This window comes from Calliopsis andreniformis, chromosome 4, assembly GCF_051401765.1.
Source record: "Calliopsis andreniformis isolate RMS-2024a chromosome 4, iyCalAndr_principal, whole genome shotgun sequence".
Taxonomy (NCBI): domain Eukaryota; kingdom Metazoa; phylum Arthropoda; class Insecta; order Hymenoptera; family Andrenidae; genus Calliopsis; species Calliopsis andreniformis.
Window position 1 is genome coordinate 11,514,961 of NC_135065.1, and position 22,395 is coordinate 11,537,355.

Consider the following 22,395-nt stretch of genomic DNA (forward strand, 5'->3'; position numbering starts at 1 on the left):
CTCTCTCTTCCAACACGCTATAAGCTCTTAACAGTTGCTAACCAATGGTTAAACTATTGCGTCCCAATACTTGTTACTATGCGATATTATGACTTACACAGTTTGTGTTTTAGTTTGTACAGTTAAAATGTCACAAATATTTACACACAGCGTCAATTTTGACTGGATAAATAAATAAATAATATAAACGGATCGGTGAAAACGTGCAAATGGAAACATGAAGAAAGAAAGAACAGCCGATAATAGCCGACCGTATAAATTATAAGTATTCATTGGTCTTACACTGTTAAAGAAAATCGTTAATTACAATTTATATTGCAATAAATAAAGCTTTACGTAACTACACATATTTCTCTGAATGAGAGGTCAAAAGTATTTGTAAAAAATGTTTAAATACATGGTTAAAATCCTTCATTAACTTTCCTTATTAAGGTTATGTTTACAAAACATTGCATTTTCAATTTCCATTATTTTATAGAATTGACTGTAATATATGTAGTCTAATAAAAATGTTCATTAAATTTTTTGTGTTTTCTGTCAGTAACATTAATCTTTACTCATTTTTTTTATTTCACGGCTCACCAAATATTGAGTCTCACAGGCATAAGTTTCCAAAGGAAGAGCATTATTGTAAGTAGATAAATTGCTCTTAAAGGAAATTTTAGCAACTTCTATTACAAATGTATCCTTTGTATACAGGGATTTGTAGAACTAACAATTGTACCACTCAGGGATACATTAAGGATTGTGAAACTCAATGCAAAACAATGTAGAATTTACAGAGTATGTTTAAATGATACATATGAAGCACCATTTCAATACTTTGATCCATTCTTGGATATTTGTCAGGGAGATGGCAAACAGTGAGTGCTTATATATCAATGTTAATATTTCTGGATGATAATAATATGACTCATATAACGTAATATACTCTTGCAGAAGATCATTGGAATTCTTTTCAAATATGCATTTAGCAGCAGCACAAAGGATAGATCCAGATAATAATGCAGGAGAATTGGTTGTACAAATTCCACCAGATGCAGCACACTTAGTTGCTGAAGGCAAAAGTTTAAGAATTAGCATTGAATTTTCCTTGGAACAGCCCCAAGGTGGGGTACATTTTGTTGTACCAAACTGTGAAGGGACTTTAGCAGAGGTACAAGAAATTTCGTGTACACAAATTATATTTAACTGTACTAGAATTGAATAACATTGAATTATATTGCAAATAAATTCCTTTTTTAGAGAGGTGCACATATGTATACATACAGTTATGAGAATTCCTCAAGGCTATGGTTCCCATGTGTTGATAGTTTTGCTGAACCATGTACTTGGAAATTAGAATTTACTGTTGATGATTCTATGACTGCAATATCTTGTGGTGATCTTGTAGAAGTTGTATATACCCCAGATATGAGAAGAAAAACGTTCCATTATGTTCTTAACACACCAGCATGTGCACCTAACATTGCACTTGCAGTTGGGTATGTTAAGCAGATTAATAATTTTTATTTAAAATACTTGTACTTTTTGTACAAATAATTTTATTAACTATTCCTTCTTTTTTAGGCCATTTGAAATATTTGTAGATCCATATATGCACGAAGTAACACATTTCTGTTTGCCACAATTATTACCATCATTAAAAGTGTCTGCAAAATACATGCATGAAGCATTTGAATTTTATGAAGAGACATTATCAAACAGATATCCTTATTCTTGTTACAAACAAGTTTTTGTGGATGAATTAGATGAAGATATCAATGCATATGCTACTATGAGTATTCTAAAGTAAGCAAAATTATTAATAATGTCAACATTTAACTAACTAGTACAAACTACATCTCTCCATTTACAGTACAAATTTGTTACATTCTACTGCAATTATTGACCAAGTGTACATTACAAAGAAAGCTATGGCACAAGCTGTTGCAGAACAGTTTTTTGGTTGTTTTATATCTATGCAAAATTGGTCTGATATGTGGTTGCCTAAAGGTGTTTCGACATATTTGACTGGTTTATATGCTAAAAAGTGTTTCGGAAATAACGAATACCGAGAATGGGTCCAATCGGTAAATAAATTTGTTTAATTTTTACATACTAATATTGCTATGGTGAAGTATGACATTATTTATATTTTAGGAATTACAAGAGGTTGTAAAATATGAAGAACAGTTTGGAGGTATAATACTAGATCCTTCCCAGCCACCAGCTCCACTACCCATTGCAGCTAATACACCAACACCTACACCAAGAGCTCCAGATCCTGGCTTTTATTTCCCAATAAGAAATTTACATACAATGTCTCCAAAGTACATTGAAGTGCTTCGTAAAAAAGCGCATTTAGTAATTAGAATGTTAGAACACCGAATTGGGCAAGAATTACTTTTACAAGTATGCACTTTTTATATGCACTTTTCCGATTCATTTTTGTTGATCCAATTGATAATTAATTTTACAATTTTCTAGGTGTTCAATAAGCAATTATCCCTTGCTGCTAATGCTGCGCAACAAAAAATTGATTCTGGTCTTTGGTCTCACATGTTAATTAGTACAAATGTTTTTACAAAAGCGATCTTCACGGTAACGGGTAAAGATATGGCAGTTTTTATAGATCAGTGGGTCAGAACTGGTGGACATGCGAAGTTCAGTTTAAGTTTTGTATTTAATAGAAAAAGGTATGCATGTACTAACAATTTCAAACTGCATTTTGTTTTATGTTTGAGAATTATTAATACCAAATTGATTATCTAGAAATACTGTAGAATTGGAAATTCGGCAAGATACTACACACCAAAGAGGAATTAGAAAATATGTAGGTCCACTTTTAGTGAATATTCAAGAATTAGATGGTACTTTCAAACACACCTTACAAATTGAAGGCACAGTAGCAAAAGCAGATATAACATGTCATAGTAAAAGTCGTAGAAATAAAAAGAAGAAAATTCCACTGTGTACGGGAGAAGAAGTGGACATGGATCTTTCTGCTATGGAGTAAATATTACTGTGCACAAAATTTTAAACAGAATTTTTTAATATGAGATTGTTCCATTTTATAGTGACTCTCCCGTACTATGGATACGATTAGATCCAGAAATGACGCTTATGCGTGCTGTTCAAATCGAACAACCTGATTATCAGTGGCAATATCAATTGAGGCACGAAAGGGATGTTACTGCACAGTTAGAAGCTATAGAAGCTTTACAAAATCATGCGACACCTGCTACACGATTAGCGTTAACCGATACTATTGAAAATGAACATTGCTATTACAAAGTTAGGTTACGGGCAGCACACTGTTTAACCAAGGTAATTTATATTTTAATATAATTTATATCTCGTGTCTACTTGCATTATATTTAAACTAAACACTATTTCTGCAGGTAGCTAACGCAATGGTAGCAACGTGGGCAGGTCCACCGGCAATGTTAGCCATATTTCGAAAATTATTTGGTTCAGCATCGTGCAGACGAATAATTAAACAAAATAACTTTCAAAATTTCCAGCACTATTTCTTGCAAAAGGTTTGAACAACATTCTCTGTAACAAAATTATATGGCGATCTATTTTGTTTGTCTTGTATACTTATTTTACATTTTTTTATGACTTCAGACTATACCTGTGGCAATGGCAGGTTTGCGTAACGCTCATGGTATATGTCCACCGGAAGTTTTAGCTTTTCTGATGGATTTGTTTAAATACAACGACAACAGTAAAAATAGATATTCAGATAATTATTATAGGGCAGCATTAATTGAGGCTCTTGGAGCAACAGTTACGCCAGTGATTAGTATACAACAGGGGTATGATAGCTATTAAAGAAAGCTATATTACATCTTGAAATCGTATATGTAATATGTTTTCTTTTAGGACAGCTATCACTGCTGAGTCCTTATCGGTCGATACTAAAGCTATATTGGAAGAGGTTACTAGAAATTTAAATTTAGAAAAATTATTGCCCTGTTATAAATATACAGTCAGTGTTGCCTGCCTTAAAGTTATACGAATTCTACAAAAATTCGGTCATCTTCCAAGCAATCCACACCTCTTCAGAGCATACGCTGCATATGGACAATTCATCGGTATTTAGAATATCATATATTATAAATATCGATAAATTTTTCTAATAAATAATGTATGGCTACACTTGTTTTATGCATCTTAGATGTTAGAATCGCAGCGTTAGAAGCCTTGGTTGACTTTACGAGAGTGGACGGCAAATGGGAAGACTTGGAATTTTTATTAGACATGATAGAAATGGATCCACACCCTGGTGTGCGACACAGATTGGTGAGACTTATGGTTGAGAATCCACCATTTGAAAGAGCACATATACACTGGTTGGATAAACCTGAACTAGTTGATCGTATTTGGAATTTAATCAAGTATGTTGAAGTTCTGCCCTGTGGCTTGAACTTTACAAGAATGTTGAATATATTTATTATTTTAGCGGTATGCTTTCTCACGATCCTAAAATACGATGTGATTTAGTCGATTTGTATTATACATTATACGGTTCCAAACGGCCACTTTGTCTTCCTATCCCGGAACTCGCTGCTATCACCAAACCAAAGAAAGTAGGACCCCAGAGTCCCGAGCAGGATGTAAGTTACAATTGCGGAAAATCTCTAATTGAAATATTAAAGAATGGTAACGTAAATCGTATCTATTTTAGATGAAACAAAATATATCGCATATTAAACACGAACCACCAGTAATAGAACTGGATCATACAAATGGACCAGGTAAAAGAAAATCGCCTAACAAAGATGTTCCAGGGCCTTCAAGTACAACCGATTATGGTCCTGAAGCTAAACGTCAGAAACAGGTAATTAACGTGAGACATGCTATCATGAAATTGTCTAGAATTCCGTTCTTCAATTATTAATTTTTACTTCTTTAAAAAAAGGATGAACGAGTACCAGCCCCAATAGGTGAAGGGAAAGTAAAATCAGAATATTACAGTGACAATTCTGCGTCATTGCCTGGCATTATGGGAACTCCAGGGCCTGTAGGTTTTGAACCAGGAATGTTTAAGAAGGAAATAGAAGAGCACAAGCAGAAAAGTGATTCTGTTAATAAAGTATGTATTGCTATGCAAATTTATCCTTGGTTATGTCTATGTAAGTCTATACTGAATTCTAATTACATTTTGCAGAATAAAAAGAAGAAGAAAGATAAGAAAAAACACAAACATAAGCATAAACATAAACACGATCATAAGCATGGTAAGGACAAAGAGAAGAAGGATAAAGATAAAGATAAGGATAAACCTAAAGAAAAAGAAAAGGAAAAGGAAAAAAGTAAAGACTCTTCTAATTTAAAGATCAAAGAGGAAACTCTAAGTTCGGCGAGTTCCAGTCTCAGTCCAGACGCAACGACTGTTACGAATGAATTTATTTTTCCATGATAAAGCATTAAATTGTCTTGTATAAACTTTTAAAGCTAAAACTGTTTATATCATATATAATTTTTATATAGTTTACGACCTACATTCAATTGTATCATGAATCAAAATGTTGATCATCAAGAGTTGTAAATATGCACCTTCTTTTAAATATAATATATTATTCATATATAAAATCTTTCCTTTTTTATACACTCGAAATTCTTCCCAATCCATAAGAACACGATTGTTCACAAACTAAATTTCAATACACATTTTCAAAAATCAAGCACCTCATTAAATATTTAATTATATATTTTGAAGCGTAAAACTTACCTTTTAATTCGATGAATGTTCCGAATTTCCAGTGAGCCTTTTGCAGGGGAGTGTAATTTGATAACAAAACGATAGTAATCGTTCGTAATTAACACACGTTGAATTCCGACGCTGTATCGACACTAGAGACACGCGCTCATATTTAAATACTTCCTGCGTATTAACTAGGATGGCGTCCGTGGTGTTGCGGCAATTTCGAAGGGAGTAGTGAGTTTTGAAAATTTTGACAACGTCCTCGAGAATGGCAGATAATCAACAGAGTAGATTTGAAAAATCCCTCGGTCTGTTAACGACGCGGTTTGTCACCCTACTGCAGAAGGCGAAGGACGGTGTTCTCGATTTAAAAGTGGTGAGTGCGGTCGTAGAAGCTCCGTTATAAAAAGTTAACCTGGCTGCTAGGTTAAGTTGTCGCGGGCGTACACGCCATTTCTAGCTTGCGGGAATTTTGAAACAAGTTTCGCTAAAATCAATATTTCTGATCTCTCTGTCAGTATTTTTTTCTGGAGAGGGTCGTGTTTACCTCGTAAATGAACTCGGTTTCTGATTGTACAGTTGATGTACTCCAAGTTTTTGTATCTCAACGTGCTATGAGACATAACCTAGAAAAAAAAAACGAACGCGCTATCCCGACCTACACTCGACAATACACAGTAATAAAATAATAAAATTCTAGGCTGCTGATATACTAGAAGTACGGCAAAAGAGACGTATTTACGATATCACTAACGTCCTCGAAGGTATCGGGCTTATCGAAAAGAAAAGCAAAAATAGTATTCAGTGGAAGTATGTTTTTTTCATATTCCTTATTTATGTACCTTTTGTATTCTATGTGTAAATTTGGAAATTTATCTCTTTTTATGTAATGCAATTTTTAAATACATCATCAGGGGAGCAGGACCAGGTTGTAACACACAAGAAGTTGGTGAAAAGTTAACTGATTTAAAGGATGAAATTAGAAAATTGGAAGATCATGAACAATTATTGGACATGCACACTCAATGGATACAACAAAGTATAAAGAATATAGAAAATGACTTGATCAATAGAAAATATGCATATATTACATACGAAGATGTAAAGGAAAATTTTCCTGATGATTTTGTATTTGGAATTCAAGCACCTGATGATGCAGAATTAAGTGTACCAAATATAACACAGGTATCATATTTTCTTAATAGAAATTTATGTTCAACAATCTGTATGCATAGTACATTCATTGTATTTTATTATTAGACTTCAGAAGAAGAAGACAAGGAAGTAAATTATGAAATGTTTCTTAAAAGTAATTCAGGAGAAATTAGAGTTTATATGATTCAACCAGAGTTAGCTAAAACTTATGATAATAAGATATTAGAAATGAGGTTACAAGAAGAGACAAAAGGCACAAAGAGGGCAAAAGAAGAAGAAGAAGAGAAGAAAGAGGAAACTAATGTTAAACCAAAGAGAAGAGTGGGAAGGTAAAAAAAATAATGCATTAAAAATGTATTAATGTTTGCTCTATTCGCATCAAAAATAGTAAGATCATATTTTTGATCTGCAATGAGCATAGAATAAATGATCTTGTAAGGGGATAAATAGACATTGAAGATAAATCTATTTTTTTGGTACAGATCATACACATTTCACTATAAATTTAGATACACAACACTATGTTGACTTACAAATATGTAGCATCAATATTTGACACTGTACACTTTCAAATTTTAGACCACCAAAAGGCGCTAGTAAACCTGATCCTGTTATATCTGATGAGGATGAAGAAGATGATGCAGAATTAATAGAAGCAAAAATTGTGCTCCGTGATGTTAGCACAACAGGTAAATAATATAAGTCTTCATAATATGACTATGCTAAGCAACATCTTTCTAAACATGATTTAATTTCAGACATTGCCAAAAAAGACTTAGAGTTACTTGATCAATTTTATTCTGACAGTAAGTTAAAATATTCATGTTAGTATTTCAATAAATACGTAACAATGTTTTTTATAACTCTGAAAATTTTTTTACAGTTTATGGACCATTAGTAAGACTAAGTCCACCACCTAGTGAGAAGGATTATCATTTTAACCTTAGCGAAAATGAAGGAATTTGCGACTTGTTCGATATCACAGCGAAATGAGTAATAAGTTATATAGTTTAAATGATTGAATGATTTATAAATCAGACTGTGCCAATAACGTGCAAGATCGCAAGAAAAATTTGTTGACAATTTCTGAAGGCTGTTCTATGTATATAATTTTAAAGAATGGATGTGAATAATGATCATTGGATACATGCAGTATTTTTTTATTATTAGAAATAAAAAAATAGTACAGAATTATAGAAGAGAAATGTTTACACAGTCGATTTTGTTGCATCTTTATTTGATAAAATACTAGGAAATTTTTGTAATCTACATGTGATCTACTTCTATAGATTTCCTTATAAATTTTTACCTTGTATGCATCAAAAATAGAATCATAAAATTGCATACAAGGAAAGTAAAATATTTTTATGAATATTGTGTTATAATTAATTCTGTTTTTATAAACATTTATAAAGTTTTCAGTAAACTATGCTATCTTTTGAATGAAGATTGTTAAAAATATTGTAACTGTACAGTATACAATTGTTAATTCGATCTTATACAACAGGTATAATATCAACGAGAAAAGTACAGATGTACATGTATCCTTTTTACCATATATTTTCCCTATTACTCGTTATATGTTCATTACTGCATTCTGTGACATTTAATTAAGTTTGTGAATATTGTAGTTATTTAAGGAAAATAAAGCTAAATGAAAATAGTATAAGCAAAATAGACCAAGAAAGATTACAGTACATCCCAAAAAGAAAATCGTGTTCACTGCTCCATGTACAATCCAATTACAGAATAAAAACAATTTTAATTGGTAAACGCTTTGTTTCAAACCTTATCGTGACCTACTTAGACTTCATTGACCAAATACGTATCTGCACCTTAATCCATCTCACAGACATCAAGTACAAACGAAGACATTTTGTTTTGTTCATTACGTATCGTTATTGATATGATCGGTTTATATGTATATAATAAAACGACGTCTTGTAGACACACGTATGATATATCCAACTAACAGAAAAACTGCACTCGAAAGACATGAAATTACCAAGGACAGATAAGAATGGATCGACCAATTTCGTCATCATTGGTGGTTTTGCGCGCGTCGCGCGAGGCTCTCACCTCAGTCATTGCCAGTATGCGAGTGTTTCCTTGACAGTGAATCATTTCCAAATGTGTCAACTCTGCGGGACCGCTACTTCTTACGAATCCGCGGTTCAGCGAGTTTTCTCGCATCACGTTCTGACAAACCGCGGTAACGCGACCAACATTTCGTCCGTCGATCGAAAAAAGGTACGATGCATGAGCAAAAAAGAAATGTAGGAAACAAAACGACAGAGTACTTTATCATCCGCTTTCGAAGGTATTACATCATGAATTTCAACAAATTTACTCTCCCAGTGATTTTCTATTAATTCAAGCACATAAACCGAACGATCAGATCAATGACAACTCGGCTGACAATAGCTTGAATCAGGCGTTTTTCTTTCGACCGTGTATCATGTAGGAAGTGCAGCTTCTCTATTTCTGATACATCGATTGCACGCGCTCTCTTGTTTGGCGCGCTGCATCGTTCTCTCTTAAACGATTCGTCACGTGCCGAGAAAAGATAACGTGCAATTTGTAAAATGTCATTGAATAAAATATATAATGATGTAATACATACTCTGAGAAAAATGATATTTTTGAAATATTATTGTAATTTCGATTTTTTCATCGAAGTCTTTAGCTCGATCGATCAATCTATGTATTCATCTCTATTTTATCTAGTAAATATAACGATTGTTAATGATGCTTTTTAGAAGTATATTTTATTGATAATTATGCTTATTTGTATTTTAGTGACGGCGTTAAAAATGCGCGTTATATTTGTAAAATTCCGCGAAGTCTCGCAGAAGTATCCCATTGTAAGAGGGATGGCTTCTTACACTGTGATATGGCCAACAGGAAGTCTAATACAACAAAAATTAACAGGAAATGATGAACTGAATTATATGCAAGCACTGAGGTTTAGTTTGTACGGCGGATTTTTCGTGGCTCCAACACTGTATTGTTGGATTAGATTGTCTTCCCACTTTTGGCCAAAGTCAGATCTGAAATCTGCTGTTACCAAAGTACAGTAATATTTGCTAAAATAATTTTTATACATGGTGAGATTCTGTAATAATGGTCAAATTTATTTTGCAGGCTTTGGTTGAACAAGTTAGTTACAGCCCTGCTGCAATGTGTTGCTTCTTTTTTGGTATAAACCTTCTTGAAATGAAACCAGTAGCAGAGTGTTTAGAAGAAGTTAAACAGAAATTTTGGCCCACATACAAGGTAAGTTTTTCTACTTGATCAAAACACAATATAGAAGTAGATATATACATTGGAAAATAAAAATAATAATCAATCTACAGGTTGGCGTTTGTGTGTGGCCCATTCTACAAACGATTAACTTTTTCTTAGTCCCAGAGCACAACCGTGTAGTTTATGTAAGTTGTTGCAGTTTAGTGTGGACGTCCTTCCTTGCATACATGAAAGCATTGGAAAAGAAACAAAAAGAAGCATTAAATGACAATAATGTAAAGCCCAAAGTTCATGAAGGTAGTTTAAAGGTTGATCCCCTTGTACAAATAGAAGATAAAAATAAGAGAGCACCTACTATACGATGAACATTTTTAGGGAAAATTCTTAGCTCAATTAACCAAATGACACATAAAATTCATTACACTGTACAATGAAGTCAGTTCAAACACTTACCATTTACAGTACAAAGTAAGTTGGAAAACTTAATGTGTGCAATGTCTATATATATTTTAATAAGTAGAATCTAAATTTAACGTGGTTTTCGTAACCACAAGAACAAAGTTGTGAAAGTATGTAAAAAGTGTTCCTTCGACAAATTTACTGCAAATATTTATTGTGATTTTATTGTTGACAATAACTTATATTTATTGTTATTAAAAAAAAACTTATTAATAAATCATTTTTGTAGAATGTTTCTGTTCCTTCCTTTTGTTCCTAGAATTGGTTAAATCGTTTGTTTATTTATCCAATTGGTAATTAATGACATTTATAGAGACTATATACTGCAGTCTGCAATAAGCTTGAGTGATATAAATTGTTCATTTATTGCAAAATGAGCATTCGAATAAGTTAATCAAAACATGGACATTGAAATGCTATAGCCATCTAGCGGCAGCGTTTGAACTACAAAAATTGCAAATAAAGGTTATTTATTGATTTATAAACAATTTGACGATGTAGAATCATTGCAGCAGTTCTATACATCATAATGCAACCGAAAAAGTCCATGGAAATTATTTATTTATTGCAAAAACAATATTTGAATAATTCGATTCACAAACGGTCCTAGTGGCGCCATCTAGCGACAAACCCCTGAAACACAATAATTGGAAAATTGATTATTTATTAATTTGGTGACAATCTAATGATGTAGGATCATTATACAGACTCTACATATAATTATGCAAGCATAAAAGTTCGTAGAAGTTGTTCATTTATTGCAAAATGAGCATTCGAATAAGTTGATCAAAACATGGACAGTGAAATGCTATAGCCATCTAGCGGCAGCGCTTGAACTACAAAAATTGCAAATAAAGGTTATTTATTGATTTATAAACAATTTGGCGATGTAGAATCATTGCAGAAGCTCTATACATCATTATGCAACCGAAAAAGTCCATGGAAATTATTTATTTATTGCAAAAACAATATTTGCATAACTTGGCTCACAAACGGTCCTGGTGGCGCCATCTAGCGGCAAACCCCTGAAACACAATAATTGGAAAATTGATTATTTATTAATTTGGTGGCAATCTAATGATGTAGGATTATTATACAGACTCTACATATCATTATGCAAGCATAAAAGTTCGTAGAAATTGTTTATTTATTGCAAAAACTGCATTTGAAATATTTAGCTTATAAACGGTACTCGTGGCGCCATCTAGCGGCGCCTCCCAAGAACTAAAAATTTCAATTTCTAGTTTAGTTCCTATCCGTGACCGTTAGATGGCGCCACGAGTACCGTTTATAAGCTAAATTTTTCAAATGCCGTTTTTGCAATAAATAAACAATTTCTACGAACTTTTATGCTTGCATAATGATATGTAGAGGCTATATAATGACCCTATATCATTAGATTGCTTCCAAATTAATAAATAATCAATTTTTTCAATTTTTGTGTTTCAGCGGTTTGCCGCTAGATGGCTATAGCATTTCACTGTCCATGTTTTGATCAATTTGTTCAAATTCGTTTTTTGCAATAAATAAACAACTTTTATTGCTGAATTGCATTGCATAGTTTATTGTAGTGTCTCTGCAACTGTTATAAATTCTCAGATTACAGAAAAATGTATAAGTAAAGTAATTGTTTAGAGATGCATGGGCTTTAGGATAACAATACTTTGCAAAACTATATTATAATGAAACAATTTTATTACAATATAGTTTTGCATAATAAATTGTAATTGTTTAATTTACAAATATCGTAAAACAATGATCCTAAATCGTTAAAATAGATGTAGTATGAATCGAATAGATTAAAAGCACTTATTATTATTTGAAGAAGGCTTAGGAAATAGTACATGCGTATGATGTCATAGTTTGCGTATTTTCTATATATAGTATTTGCATAATTTTTCTAGAACATTAACTAGACGAATTCGAAATGCAATATACAAATAAAATTCATCTATTTAGAGTAAGAGAGTAAAGTACTGCGTAACACGAAAATGGCTACTCCTGTAAAAGCAGCCGTAAAACGAGTGAAACCTATTCTTTCACTTAATCCGTCAGATGCTCGTAGAAGGGTGATAGCATTGTACAAATCATGGTATCGACAAATTCCATTCATTGGTATGTAATTAAAGAATATTCAAATCTTTTGAAGCTGTAAACTACAGTGTTACCTAACCTAACTAGTACAGAAGTAGTAGTAGATTTTCATTTTGCAAATCTTGTTCTACGTTCTTACTGAATAATTCTTTGATACACGCAGTCTAGTTTACGCAGATTTCCAAGTTTCTGTTTTTTTAAATCAGAAGTTCATTGTTAAAATTTTCACTCATAGTCAGCCACAAAAATCTACAAACACTTCGCGAATTAAAATACTTTAAAAAAATCGAAAATCTTTAATTAAAGACACTTTTGTTTTCTTTATCGAACAACACATATTCATGAAGTACACGTAGATTCGTTTTTGTTTATACATTCCTTATTTGAATTTCTGTGAAATGATTTTTTTAAGAAACTTATCCGATTGATTTGTTTTACAGTGCTGGGTTATGATATTCCAAAATCAGAGTTTCAGTGCAGAAAAAAGTTAAGGGAAGAGTTTATGCGTCATGCTAATGTAACAGATTTAAGAGTCATAGATTTGCTTGTTGTTAAGGTAAGAATATACGCAATAGAATAATTTTATATGACCTTGCTAGTTTATATATAGTTGAGTAATTAAGACACATGTTAAATTAGGGACAAATGGAGCTTCAAGAAGTTGCAATGATGTGGAAACCTAAGGGAAATCTGATGAACTATTGGAAAGAGACAGTTGAGCCAAAGCCAAAAGACTTTCTATCGAAATTCCTAACAGGTCATGATCCAAATTTTTAACTCTCTGATTGCAGTTAGAGTAAGAAACACATAAATACTTTTTATAAGTATTTGTAGAATAAATTATGTATAAATTCTATAAAAGTCATGTACATAAACCTATCTGTTAAAATAAAAATGAGAAGGGGGAAGAGAATGTAGTTGTTTATTAAAAAATCGAGTTATACATTATTTGAAAAGACGAATTTTTAATCGACTCTTACAGAAGATAGAATATTTCTTTTTAATTTACACTTTATCTTTACAGATATATTATCATTCGCATATATACATTTGACAAGATGATATATTACTAAGCACCTTAGGTACAATCTAGTTCACTTTTCACAGCCATACGGATAATTTGCTTTCCTTCAGTGAACAAGTATAGAATTATACATACATACATGTATATACATACATATGTCTGAACTTGTATAAATGTACACTGCAGCAATGCGTGTCCATTCATTCTAATCGCATTGCGAAGGGAACTGTTTGTGCTAATTCGAGACAAACGCTCGCGTGTCCTCTGCGCCTTCATGTACTTTGGTTACGATCATTTTTATAAAACATACCTCCGTTCTATTTTTTTTTCCACACAATTATGCTTTCTCGAATTAAAATTTTTAACTCGATTAAATCCCGTACTATGTAAAGGGCCATGTTCGCCATCGACGCAACGCATGTTTTAGTACAAGTTATAAAACATCTAGGTATTAAAAATATACACAGTCGGTAACTTTTTATACCCATACATTCCACGTACCTATGCTAAAAGTAGAAGAGAAAAGGAAAAAAAATGGCAACAATACATCATGCTTACGATTTGTAAACGCAATAATGTCTTTTGTGCACTTGTTCATTCATAGCACAAACTTCCATACTTGTTCCTTCCCATATTTTATACTAAAGTAGAGAAGAATCTCTCTATCAAACTATACTCTCGCGCTCCGATTGCATATCGTACCCTGCTATCACACCTCGTCTCAGAGAAACATCGCTGTTCCTTAACCCATTGCCACTGAACAGATTCACCAACCAACTTCTGATCGAATTCCTCGCGGAAGATTTTTTATCAGGCACACTGTCCGTACTAGGAACAGATACCACCTGATCGAGGGAACGCCAACGTTTCACAGGCACCACTTCCCCAATGCAGCCACTTCCATCCCCCAGTAAAGGTGTCTCTGCTTCGTTCGGCGACCCATCGGTATGGGGCACAATTATCACATTACCATTGGGATAGTTGTTATTCAACACTTTCCCGGAAATGTTCGTTTTCGAACTCGTCCGTGTACACTTGTCACAGTTCTCCAACGACCTGAAACTCTTCTTCGGCTCCTTCCACGAGAAATTCGGTGACTCGAACCTCTTGTACAGTTCCAAGGGGAACGGGTCCAAGGACCGAGACTCGCGTATTATATTCTGGAACGGATAATCGCTCGTGGAAGACGACGAGGCAATGGTCGACAGAACTCTCGCATTCTTTCTGAACTTCGGCCTGGTATCGATGAAGAGATCATCCAGGGCCATTTTGATGACGGAACGATTCTCGACGTCCTGTAACAGGACGTTGTCTAGCGTTGTCTTCGATACACTATCGGCCAAGAAGAGAGGAGACCGATCTACTTTTCTAGAGTTCAGAGATCTTGGTATTGGGCTGGATCCCCCGCACTGGGACGAAGAATCGTCGGGAGTTGGTCGCGGAACACTCGACTGTCTACGACTGCCTGCTCCCAAGCCACCTAACAACGAGGCTTGACGAGAGTCTGCGTTTAATTTTGGACTTCTTCTAGGCCTACAAAACAGCGGCGGTAGATCACCTACGTCAACCTGTAAATTTAACAGTAATTAATAAAAGCTCAGTTAATATAAGCTTGTGGCATTTTGCATACTGACGTCTCGTTTTTGTATAGCTTTCTCAGTGGCTCCAGTGAGCCAGTATGTCTTCACTTCACCCTTCCCTTTCATGTGAACCAAACCACGTTCCTCGATGATATAGCCGCCGATCTTGTCCAAGGCATCTTTGCATTGTTCGCTTATGTGAATGCGCAATGGTTCACCATTAGATTCCATTCGCGAAGCTGTGTTCACAGTGTCTCCGAAGAGACAGTATCTGGGCATCGTTAGACCGACGACGCCTGCTACCACAGGCCCTGGAAACATTTTTTTATTCTATATTATGGGAACTTCCATTGGTTACTCTATTGACTGTGATATATTCTAAGCAGCCAACCTGTATGGATCCCGATTCGTAATTTAAGCGTGTCTTGAGGCCTGTGGGCTATGGTATGGTGTTTCACAGCATTGAGAAGCTCCAGAGACATCGAGGCGATCTCGCCCGCGTGTCTGTTCCCATTCTTTATCGGTAAACCAGAGACCTGAGCAGAGACACGTTCTGTTTCGTGATCATGTGTAGATAAAAAGTCTTAGTTGTATCGAAAAATTTACTCACCACCATGTAGGCGTCGCCAATTGTTTCTACTTTATATACATCGTACCCTTTGATGATGCGGTCGAACAGCGTGTACAGGTCGTTCAAGAAGTTCACGACCTGGAAGAGCAATCGAAGGCAATTGTAACACACGAAGTGGAGTATTTAATTAATTGCTAGTTTGCCAGACGTACCTGGAAAGGTGTGCTTTCCGCCGACATCGCAGTGAAGCCGACAATGTCACTGAAGTATATCGTGACCAAGTCAAAAGCCTCGGGTTCCACACCGATGCCATTTGTTAAGCAATTAGCAACGGGCCTGCAAGAAATAGGTGCGTTCGTTATGGCCAGTTAAATGCATATCAGTTTGGTAGGAGTTCCAAGTCTAAACTTACTCGGGCAACATTCTGTGTAGCAGATCCTCAGTTTTCTGTTTCTCCTCGAAAAGAAGGCGTGTACGTTCACTGACTAGATCTTCGAGGTTGTTCGCGTACTTTTCCATCATATCCATCATTTGGTCCATAATGTTACGATGCCGTCCCGCTTTCATTTTCTTCAACCGTGTCCGTATCATTTTGAAGTCAGGCCTAAGTTCCGGACTTTCCGCCCAACAGTCGGTAATCGTACTAACTATATACTCGGCACAGTCTGCCTCAGACTCGGACAGTATGTCTATGTTAGGTCTAAACGGGGGTTCACCATCTTCTGGGAACCTTTTCACTCGGTCTATGATTTCTGTCAATTGATTAACGTTCATATTTTATATTTTTGCAGCTATATACCTTTGAGGCAAAGACGATCGCTAATCTACCGACCTCTTATTATTAAGCCTAACTCATACTACTCACGAGTCAAGCATGAGCCGAGCAAGTATACCTACTAAAGAAAAGTCACAAATACATGATTAAAAATGATACAACGCTTTCAATACGTGTTTTATCGGTGTTATTGTTCAGCTCGGCTCGTGTTCGGCTCGTCAGTAGTATAAATTGGCCCTTACTAGGCCATCCATACCTTTGGGTTCTAGATTCACGCCACCGTAGGGCCCCTTCCGTCCAATTATCTCAAACAATATAATGGCGAACGAGTAAATATCGCCCTCTTGGGAACCTCTGATCGGAGCATTGGGATTCCTTAACAGCTCGGGAGCCTTCCAGAATAAGTCTGAAAAGAAATATTTCAAGTCACGACTCTTGGGAATTGTACACGGAGACAGTAACAAAGCAAGTCTTTTTTTTCCTCTCCGTACTTCGATAATACTGATGTTCACCAATGCTGTCGGACTCGGCGCAGTGGCGCATGTCGTGTAGACCGAAATCAGAGACTTGGAGTACCCATCGCGAGGTCACCACGCAATTGGAAGACTTCAGATTACCGTGACAGACTAGCACAGACGACTCGTGAATGTACAGCATACCCTGTGTCCCAATAAAATCACTTAAGAAACTCTTATCCCAAAGAAATACGTTTTTTTTTCGAAAAATCCGCTCACCTTAATGAGATCGTGAACTAATGACGCGATGAACATGTCGTCCAACTTGATATCCTCGTTTTCGATGATGTCCTGGAACAGTAGAACGATCCTGTGTTAGTTCAACAGTTCCGCGATAGTGGCACTATTTAGAGCACATTATTAGATTCGTCTATGTATTAAAATGACGTACATAAAGACTTCCTTTGGCGCAATAGTCCGTAATTAACAATATCCTCATCGGCTCGACGCACGCACCGATGAACGAGTTCAGATTGCCGTGTCTGATTTCGCGGAGGATGCGCATCTCCTTCATCACGTCCCGCGATATGTCCTTCTTCTTCGAGAATTTCAGCTCCTTTATCCGCACCACTACCCCGTGGTAATGCCCGGTTTGCGCGAACACCTGGCCGGCGCATCTCGACTCGTACGACATTGCACTAACTAAGCTTAACTGTAACGCCAAGAAGAGTAGAGCTTTAGAAGGAGAAGCAGAGGCAATAAAAAAAGGAGACGATAGACATTGAATCCTGATCGTTACCTTACTAGGGGAGGACATCATGTTGTCAAGATGGGGATAGCCGTGTATCTCGCTTGGATCGATCTTCCACAGCAGCCCCTCTATCTCCTGCTCTATCTTCCACCTTCGATATATGCTCATGGTGATCACCGCGGCGCAGAAGAGAAGAACGGCGAGCACACCGGCAGCCACGATGCTGCGCAGATGCGTGTCGTCTTTGGGACAGTGTTCGTTCAGGAAACCGCATCCTGGTTCTGCTTCCGGCTTATTTTTGCCTGGCCAGTCCATGGCCTCTGACGGCCTGTACACCTGCGGGGCATTCTCGTTTTCACTCTCCGCGTCTAATTAGCGCTGATGTTAGTCGCGGCGCAGACGTGGATGATTCGAACGCGACAGGAAATGATCGGCACGAATGCTGTAAACAACTCACTCACTAGAGTTTCACCCTGTTGGAATTGGCCCACGGGCTTCATCTGATAGTCGCAGGAGAAGTTGTTGAAGCGGAAGGGGTCCTTCTTCAGGGCGAGCACCGAGAAGTTCCCCTCCGAGTCGCCGAACTTGTCGAACTTGATCGTCGCCCCGCTGACACCTGTTTCGAGAACGCGATCTTAAGTATCTTCTTACAAGATTAAAGACACCACTCAGATCCGAACAATTATCGAGCTCCGCGTAAACCAACGCGCGCTCCCACTCACTCGATCTAATCGGATTGGGATTCGATCGCCACAAGAACCTACTTGACGCTCTCGATCGACTCAGATAGCGGACTGCTGCGGATTATACGTACTTACTTTGATAGGTATGATTCCTGATAATCGTCTCTATGATCTGAGTGCCATTGCTCGCGATCTCCTCGAGCGTGTGCTCTGGCTGGTCCCGCAGCAGCTGATCCAACGCCCTCGCGTACAGCTTTACGGAGTCGTAAAGGTACGCGGCGTGGATCGACACGTATTTCTCGTACTTCCTCAACAGCTCGGGAATCACGAAGTTGAATGGCTCTTTGCTGCTGTACTCGCGGACCCTCTTCGTGAACTCTTCGTAGTTCTGCGTGGGCGGCGTCGACACCACCACCATCAGGGACCGTGCCCTCTTCAGGAAGTCCTTTGGCTCCAGGCAGTTCCGGAGATTGTCGAAGTGTTCTGGTTCTGTGAATACAGGGGTTATTTTACTGACTTTTCTATGCCTCACTGAAGGCTTATTCTACTGACTTTTCTATGCCTCACTGGGGGCTTATTCTACTCATTTTTCTATGTCTAACTGAGGGCTTATTCTACTGATTTTTCTATGCCTGACTGAGGGCTTATTCTACTGATTTTTCTATGCCTGACCGAGGGCATATTCTACTGACTTTTCTATGTCTGACTGAGGGCTTATTCTACTGATTTTTCTATGTCTGACTGAGGGCTTATTCTACTGATTTTTCTATGTCTGATTGAGGGCATATTCTACTGACTTTTCTATGTCTGACTGAGGGCTTATTCTACTGACTTTTCTATGTCTGACTGAGGGCTTATTCTACTGATTTTTTTATGCCTGATCGAGGGTTTATTCTACTGATTTTTTTCAATAATTAACAACCCTGAACCGAATACCCAAATGCAATATCATCGTTTTTAATTTTCGTCCTATTTTGACAAGAAGAATCATCTCTTAAAATTTCTGATTGTATATATGATACCGAAACATTGAAATGGAATAGATTGTAGAAAGAGGAAGATCGATAATTTCGTCCTCACACAGTGTACTAACCCCTTAAGATCGACTCACGTGCCCGGGAAGCGGGTCACGAGCGAACCGCGCTTGACCCATGGCGTTTAGCTAATCGGGGATTAGATACGGAAATGACGGGGTAACGAGGTACGTTTTGCTCGTCGCGAAGGAGGAAGACGAGGCGACGCGTCGCGACTCAACGAACCGGGTCAATCGGATTTCACGAATCGTTTCCTAGGCGTACTCACTCCATAAGTACTTTTGCGCCTCGCGCGGCGAGTACGTCATCATGTCCACGTGTATCACCATGTACTCCCCGTTGTCCAGCAGCTTTTGATTCTGCATCGAGTTCATCATGTCGATCAGGGACATCGCCGTTCCCAGGAATATGTAAACTGCGAACAGATTTACAGCTTCCGTTAGACACACCGCTAATACCCCCTGGCCATTTTATTCTACGTGGAATCGAACACGCGGAACGCCGACCGATTTACAGAACGGAACTGACTTTCACGCTTGTTTCTGATACGTAGCAGGCCGCTGCTCCGTTTGCTACAATTATCAATGAGATCATCGAACGGAACTACGTACTCGCTCTGTCCCGCGAGGGAAACGTACGGAGGTTACTCGACTGGAACTGCTCGGTTGCAACATGTGAAGCGACTGCTGGCTACTGTGATCGGTGTTTGATTTATTTTTATACACTTTCAAGGGATATCAATTTAGACTCCACGAGTATCGGTACTATAAGAATCCTCGGAGTTTTTCCAATCGAGTCAGGACAAAACAGCTTTCAACTATACTCTCAAGGATCGCTAATTCTAGGAACACAGTGTTTTCGCAGAAGTCGTTCCATAAGCTACAACCCAAAAAACTGAAGGCTGTTAACGATTCGAGAGGGGCATCGACTGGATCTTCCAAAACAACCGAGGAACGAGTTCCCAGTCTAAAATAAGCTTTCTAAAAAATCGATAAACATTTCCACGAGCTCGGGAGAATCTGGTGTCCTAGGTGGCTCGGAGGATCCAATCGAAACAGAAATGTAAAGGAACTTAGACTGACTCCTAGTCATATTTTTGGTCTCCTGTATAAGTTGGTACCATACGCTGACTTGACAACACGGCAGCCTCTCTTCACAGCACGTGTGCCGATCCTCCACCGTTTTGTAGTGGTTCACGGTGAGATTGTGCTTTGTGGCCTGCTCCTCCAGCGAGCGGGCGACCGTCGACCAGGCGCTCTCTGTTATGATCGTGAATTTGTTCCAGCCGTAATGGAGCAGCAACGCGATCACAGACTTCGTCACCTGCGTGTCGGGCGGCTCTGTCCTGGCGAACGTCGTCACCTTCGACGCCTTGTAGTCCGAGCATTTCTGCAACCAATAATAAACTTGCGTCAACACCTGTTCACAAGTCAGAAAACATAAAGAAACGAGACACTGAGAGCAACAATTGTGAAAAATCGACGATCTATAATATAGGGTTTCTTTGTAATAAATTAATGCTAGTAATTCTACGTGTCTAGAACTGACTTAGTCTACTTTTGCACTCAATGCCTCGAATGTGGTACAAAAGGAATTCAGAATTTAGAAAATTCGAGATCGGAGTATTATAAAATTTGATTTGAAGATTTGGGGATTTGAAAACTTGGATTTGAACCTTTTATTGAAAATTCTATTGGGGTCCCTGGATGACCCCACTTTGGGGTCAATAATATCATCTCTATAGTATTCAGAAAGACCCTTGCACGAGTTACTGCGCACAAAAGAATCAGAAGACACACTTCACCCGGATTCTGGATCTCCATCTGCTGGTTCCCACCACCTGATCGATCAAAATCTCAGCAGCGGGGCCTGAGAGGGTAAAGGGACTGTAGAAGAGTCGTGAAAGAAAACGCAAAGGAGGAAGGAAGCCGAGGAATCGAGAAGCGGGCGAAAGGGGGCGACGGAAGAATAAAAGCCAGAAAATTGAAAGGTGGGGAGGAGGAGGAGGGAGGAAAGAGGGCCCGTAGGTCTGGGGGGCAGAGCGGGGGAAAAGAGAAGAAAAGGAGGAGATGGAAAGAGAGAGTGTAGGAGATCGAAAGAGAGCAGAAGGCAAGAGAGTAAGGCGGCAAAGTGGGCTGCGCCGGGTGCCATGGTGTGTGGCGCGCGGTTAAATATAAACCTGTGGCAGCCACCGCGAAGAAGGAGGGCAGGAGGAGAGTGGAATGAACGGGGCAACTCTCTTCTCGTGCTCGCGCAGAAGTGCACGGGGCGGTTGCTCCGTACCGTTCAAATGTGACATGCGCTCATTAACATATAAATTAAACGTGACAACTGGGGGTCAGTTCTACTTTAACCGTGGCGACCACCGCCTGCCGCTGCTGGCCACGATCCACTTTACGTTGTTTTTTCCTCCTCCCCGCGTCTCCCTCTTAGCCCGTTCGATCGATGCCCACGAAATTCGTGCCCCAACTGCTCCCAAGGAATCCCATCGCCGATCCATTCCCATCGTTACATTGTTGCCTCATTGGATCTGTGGTTACGAGCATCGTCGCAGCCACCGTCACGCGATGCTGAACACTAAAGGAGAATGATGGCAAGCCTGCCCCTCGGTTTATCAATAAGCTCTTCCTACGCTCTTTTTCCTCCTTTTCCTGGGGTATCCTCCTTCTTGAAGAGACTGAAAGTTGGTCGATATTTATGCCACGAAGGGAGTTCAATGCCGCTGCTGGGGGAACTTGGGTTCTACTTTGCTGACACTGGATCTTAGGATTAGGGAAAGTGATAGAGAGGATTTCTCTTTTGCTTAGGGTGCCTACTCAAACATGTCCTCCGAGGAATCACAAACAGTAAAGTGTCTCGTACAAATATTCTCT

General features: G+C 37.7%; 5 protein-coding genes across 8 annotated transcripts in view; 4 read left to right on the forward strand and 1 right to left on the reverse strand.

Moving 5' to 3' along the window:
- The first annotated feature begins 75 nt into the window (after nt 1-75).
- On the forward strand, nt 76-5,552 carry Taf2 (TATA-box binding protein associated factor 2). Its single transcript, XM_076376109.1, has 19 exons — nt 76-261; nt 576-630; nt 700-863; nt 940-1,156; nt 1,246-1,484; nt 1,570-1,791; nt 1,859-2,072; nt 2,143-2,394; nt 2,470-2,678; nt 2,755-2,994; nt 3,060-3,309; nt 3,384-3,524; nt 3,613-3,803; nt 3,871-4,082; nt 4,166-4,385; nt 4,451-4,604; nt 4,676-4,828; nt 4,910-5,083; nt 5,159-5,552. The coding sequence occupies exons 1-19, from the start codon at nt 218-220 to the stop codon at nt 5,408-5,410; spliced, it is 3,603 nt and encodes a 1,200-aa protein (XP_076232224.1). The 5' UTR covers nt 76-217; the 3' UTR covers nt 5,411-5,552.
- Nucleotides 5,553-5,901: 349 nt separating this feature from the next.
- On the forward strand, nt 5,902-7,994 carry LOC143178127 (transcription factor E2F5). The gene is made up of 7 exons (XM_076376607.1): nt 5,902-6,071; nt 6,396-6,505; nt 6,610-6,880; nt 6,956-7,179; nt 7,430-7,539; nt 7,609-7,656; nt 7,734-7,994. Exons 1-7 carry the CDS (start codon nt 5,964-5,966, stop codon nt 7,841-7,843), a joined length of 981 nt encoding a protein of 326 aa, XP_076232722.1. The 5' UTR covers nt 5,902-5,963; the 3' UTR covers nt 7,844-7,994.
- Nucleotides 7,995-8,958: 964 nt separating this feature from the next.
- LOC143178128 (mpv17-like protein) lies at nt 8,959-10,786 on the forward strand. 3 transcript variants are annotated; one of them, XM_076376610.1, is made up of 5 exons: nt 8,959-9,100; nt 9,650-9,921; nt 9,995-10,126; nt 10,207-10,393; nt 10,472-10,786. In XM_076376610.1, the coding sequence occupies exons 2-5, from the start codon at nt 9,664-9,666 to the stop codon at nt 10,528-10,530; spliced, it is 636 nt and encodes a 211-aa protein (XP_076232725.1). In that variant the 5' UTR covers nt 8,959-9,100; nt 9,650-9,663; the 3' UTR covers nt 10,531-10,786. The 3 variants fall into 3 exon arrangements, with proteins under 3 accessions (XP_076232725.1, XP_076232723.1, XP_076232724.1); XM_076376608.1 differs by having other exon boundaries at nt 10,207-10,786; XM_076376609.1 differs by having other exon boundaries at nt 9,031-9,170; nt 10,207-10,786.
- Nucleotides 10,787-12,480: 1,694 nt separating this feature from the next.
- Nucleotides 12,481-13,562, forward strand: Nd-b14 (NADH dehydrogenase (ubiquinone) B14 subunit). The gene is made up of 3 exons (XM_076376149.1): nt 12,481-12,670; nt 13,090-13,205; nt 13,289-13,562. The coding sequence occupies exons 1-3, from the start codon at nt 12,547-12,549 to the stop codon at nt 13,424-13,426; spliced, it is 378 nt and encodes a 125-aa protein (XP_076232264.1). The 5' UTR covers nt 12,481-12,546; the 3' UTR covers nt 13,427-13,562.
- A 776-nt stretch (nt 13,563-14,338) lies between these two features.
- The window catches only part of LOC143177882 (receptor-type guanylate cyclase Gyc76C), a 53,467-nt gene continuing 45,410 nt past the window's right edge, over nt 14,339-22,395 (reverse strand). For both annotated transcript variants that reach the window (XM_076376147.1, XM_076376148.1), the window contains 15 exons: nt 20,605-20,911; nt 19,791-19,937; nt 18,624-18,977; nt 18,267-18,421; nt 17,854-18,141; nt 17,506-17,766; nt 17,334-17,405; nt 17,091-17,259; nt 16,856-17,005; nt 16,237-16,576; nt 16,037-16,160; nt 15,864-15,962; nt 15,645-15,789; nt 15,308-15,564; nt 14,339-15,241 (listed from right to left, as the gene is read on the reverse strand). In XM_076376147.1, the coding sequence (XP_076232262.1) occupies nt 14,339-15,241; nt 15,308-15,564; nt 15,645-15,789; nt 15,864-15,962; nt 16,037-16,160; nt 16,237-16,576; nt 16,856-17,005; nt 17,091-17,259; nt 17,334-17,405; nt 17,506-17,766; nt 17,854-18,141; nt 18,267-18,421; nt 18,624-18,977; nt 19,791-19,937; nt 20,605-20,911 (3,771 nt within the window). The remainder of the gene's footprint in view (nt 15,242-15,307; nt 15,565-15,644; nt 15,790-15,863; nt 15,963-16,036; nt 16,161-16,236; nt 16,577-16,855; nt 17,006-17,090; nt 17,260-17,333; nt 17,406-17,505; nt 17,767-17,853; nt 18,142-18,266; nt 18,422-18,623; nt 18,978-19,790; nt 19,938-20,604; nt 20,912-22,395) is intronic.

What these genes read in the sequence shown, in the direction of transcription:
- Taf2 (XM_076376109.1), top strand. Translation starts at nt 218, where the DNA reads ATGAAGAAAGAAAGAACAGCCGATAATAGCCGACCGTATAAATT. An exon ending in AATAGCCGACCGTATAAATT is followed by an intron (nt 262 to 575) that starts ATAAGTATTCAT and finishes TTTTTATTTCAC; the next exon opens with GGCTCACCAAATATTGAGTC. An exon ending in ACCGAGAATGGGTCCAATCG is followed by an intron (nt 2,073 to 2,142) that starts GTAAATAAATTT and finishes TTTATATTTTAG; the next exon opens with GAATTACAAGAGGTTGTAAA.
- LOC143178127 (XM_076376607.1), top strand. Translation starts at nt 5,964, where the DNA reads ATGGCAGATAATCAACAGAGTAGATTTGAAAAATCCCTCGGTCTGTTA. An exon ending in CCGTGATGTTAGCACAACAG is followed by an intron (nt 7,540 to 7,608) that starts GTAAATAATATA and finishes ATTTAATTTCAG; the next exon opens with ACATTGCCAAAAAAGACTTA. An exon ending in TGATCAATTTTATTCTGACA is followed by an intron (nt 7,657 to 7,733) that starts GTAAGTTAAAAT and finishes ATTTTTTTACAG; the next exon opens with TTTATGGACCATTAGTAAGA.
- LOC143178128 (XM_076376608.1), top strand. Translation starts at nt 9,664, where the DNA reads ATGCGCGTTATATTTGTAAAATTCCGCGAAGTCTCGCAGAAGTATCCC. An exon ending in TGAAATCTGCTGTTACCAAA is followed by an intron (nt 9,922 to 9,994) that starts GTACAGTAATAT and finishes TTTATTTTGCAG; the next exon opens with GCTTTGGTTGAACAAGTTAG. An exon ending in AATTTTGGCCCACATACAAG is followed by an intron (nt 10,127 to 10,206) that starts GTAAGTTTTTCT and finishes ATCAATCTACAG; the next exon opens with GTTGGCGTTTGTGTGTGGCC.
- Nd-b14 (XM_076376149.1), top strand. Translation starts at nt 12,547, where the DNA reads ATGGCTACTCCTGTAAAAGCAGCCGTAAAACGAGTGAAACCTATTCTT. An exon ending in TCGACAAATTCCATTCATTG is followed by an intron (nt 12,671 to 13,089) that starts GTATGTAATTAA and finishes TTTGTTTTACAG; the next exon opens with TGCTGGGTTATGATATTCCA. An exon ending in TAGATTTGCTTGTTGTTAAG is followed by an intron (nt 13,206 to 13,288) that starts GTAAGAATATAC and finishes ATGTTAAATTAG; the next exon opens with GGACAAATGGAGCTTCAAGA.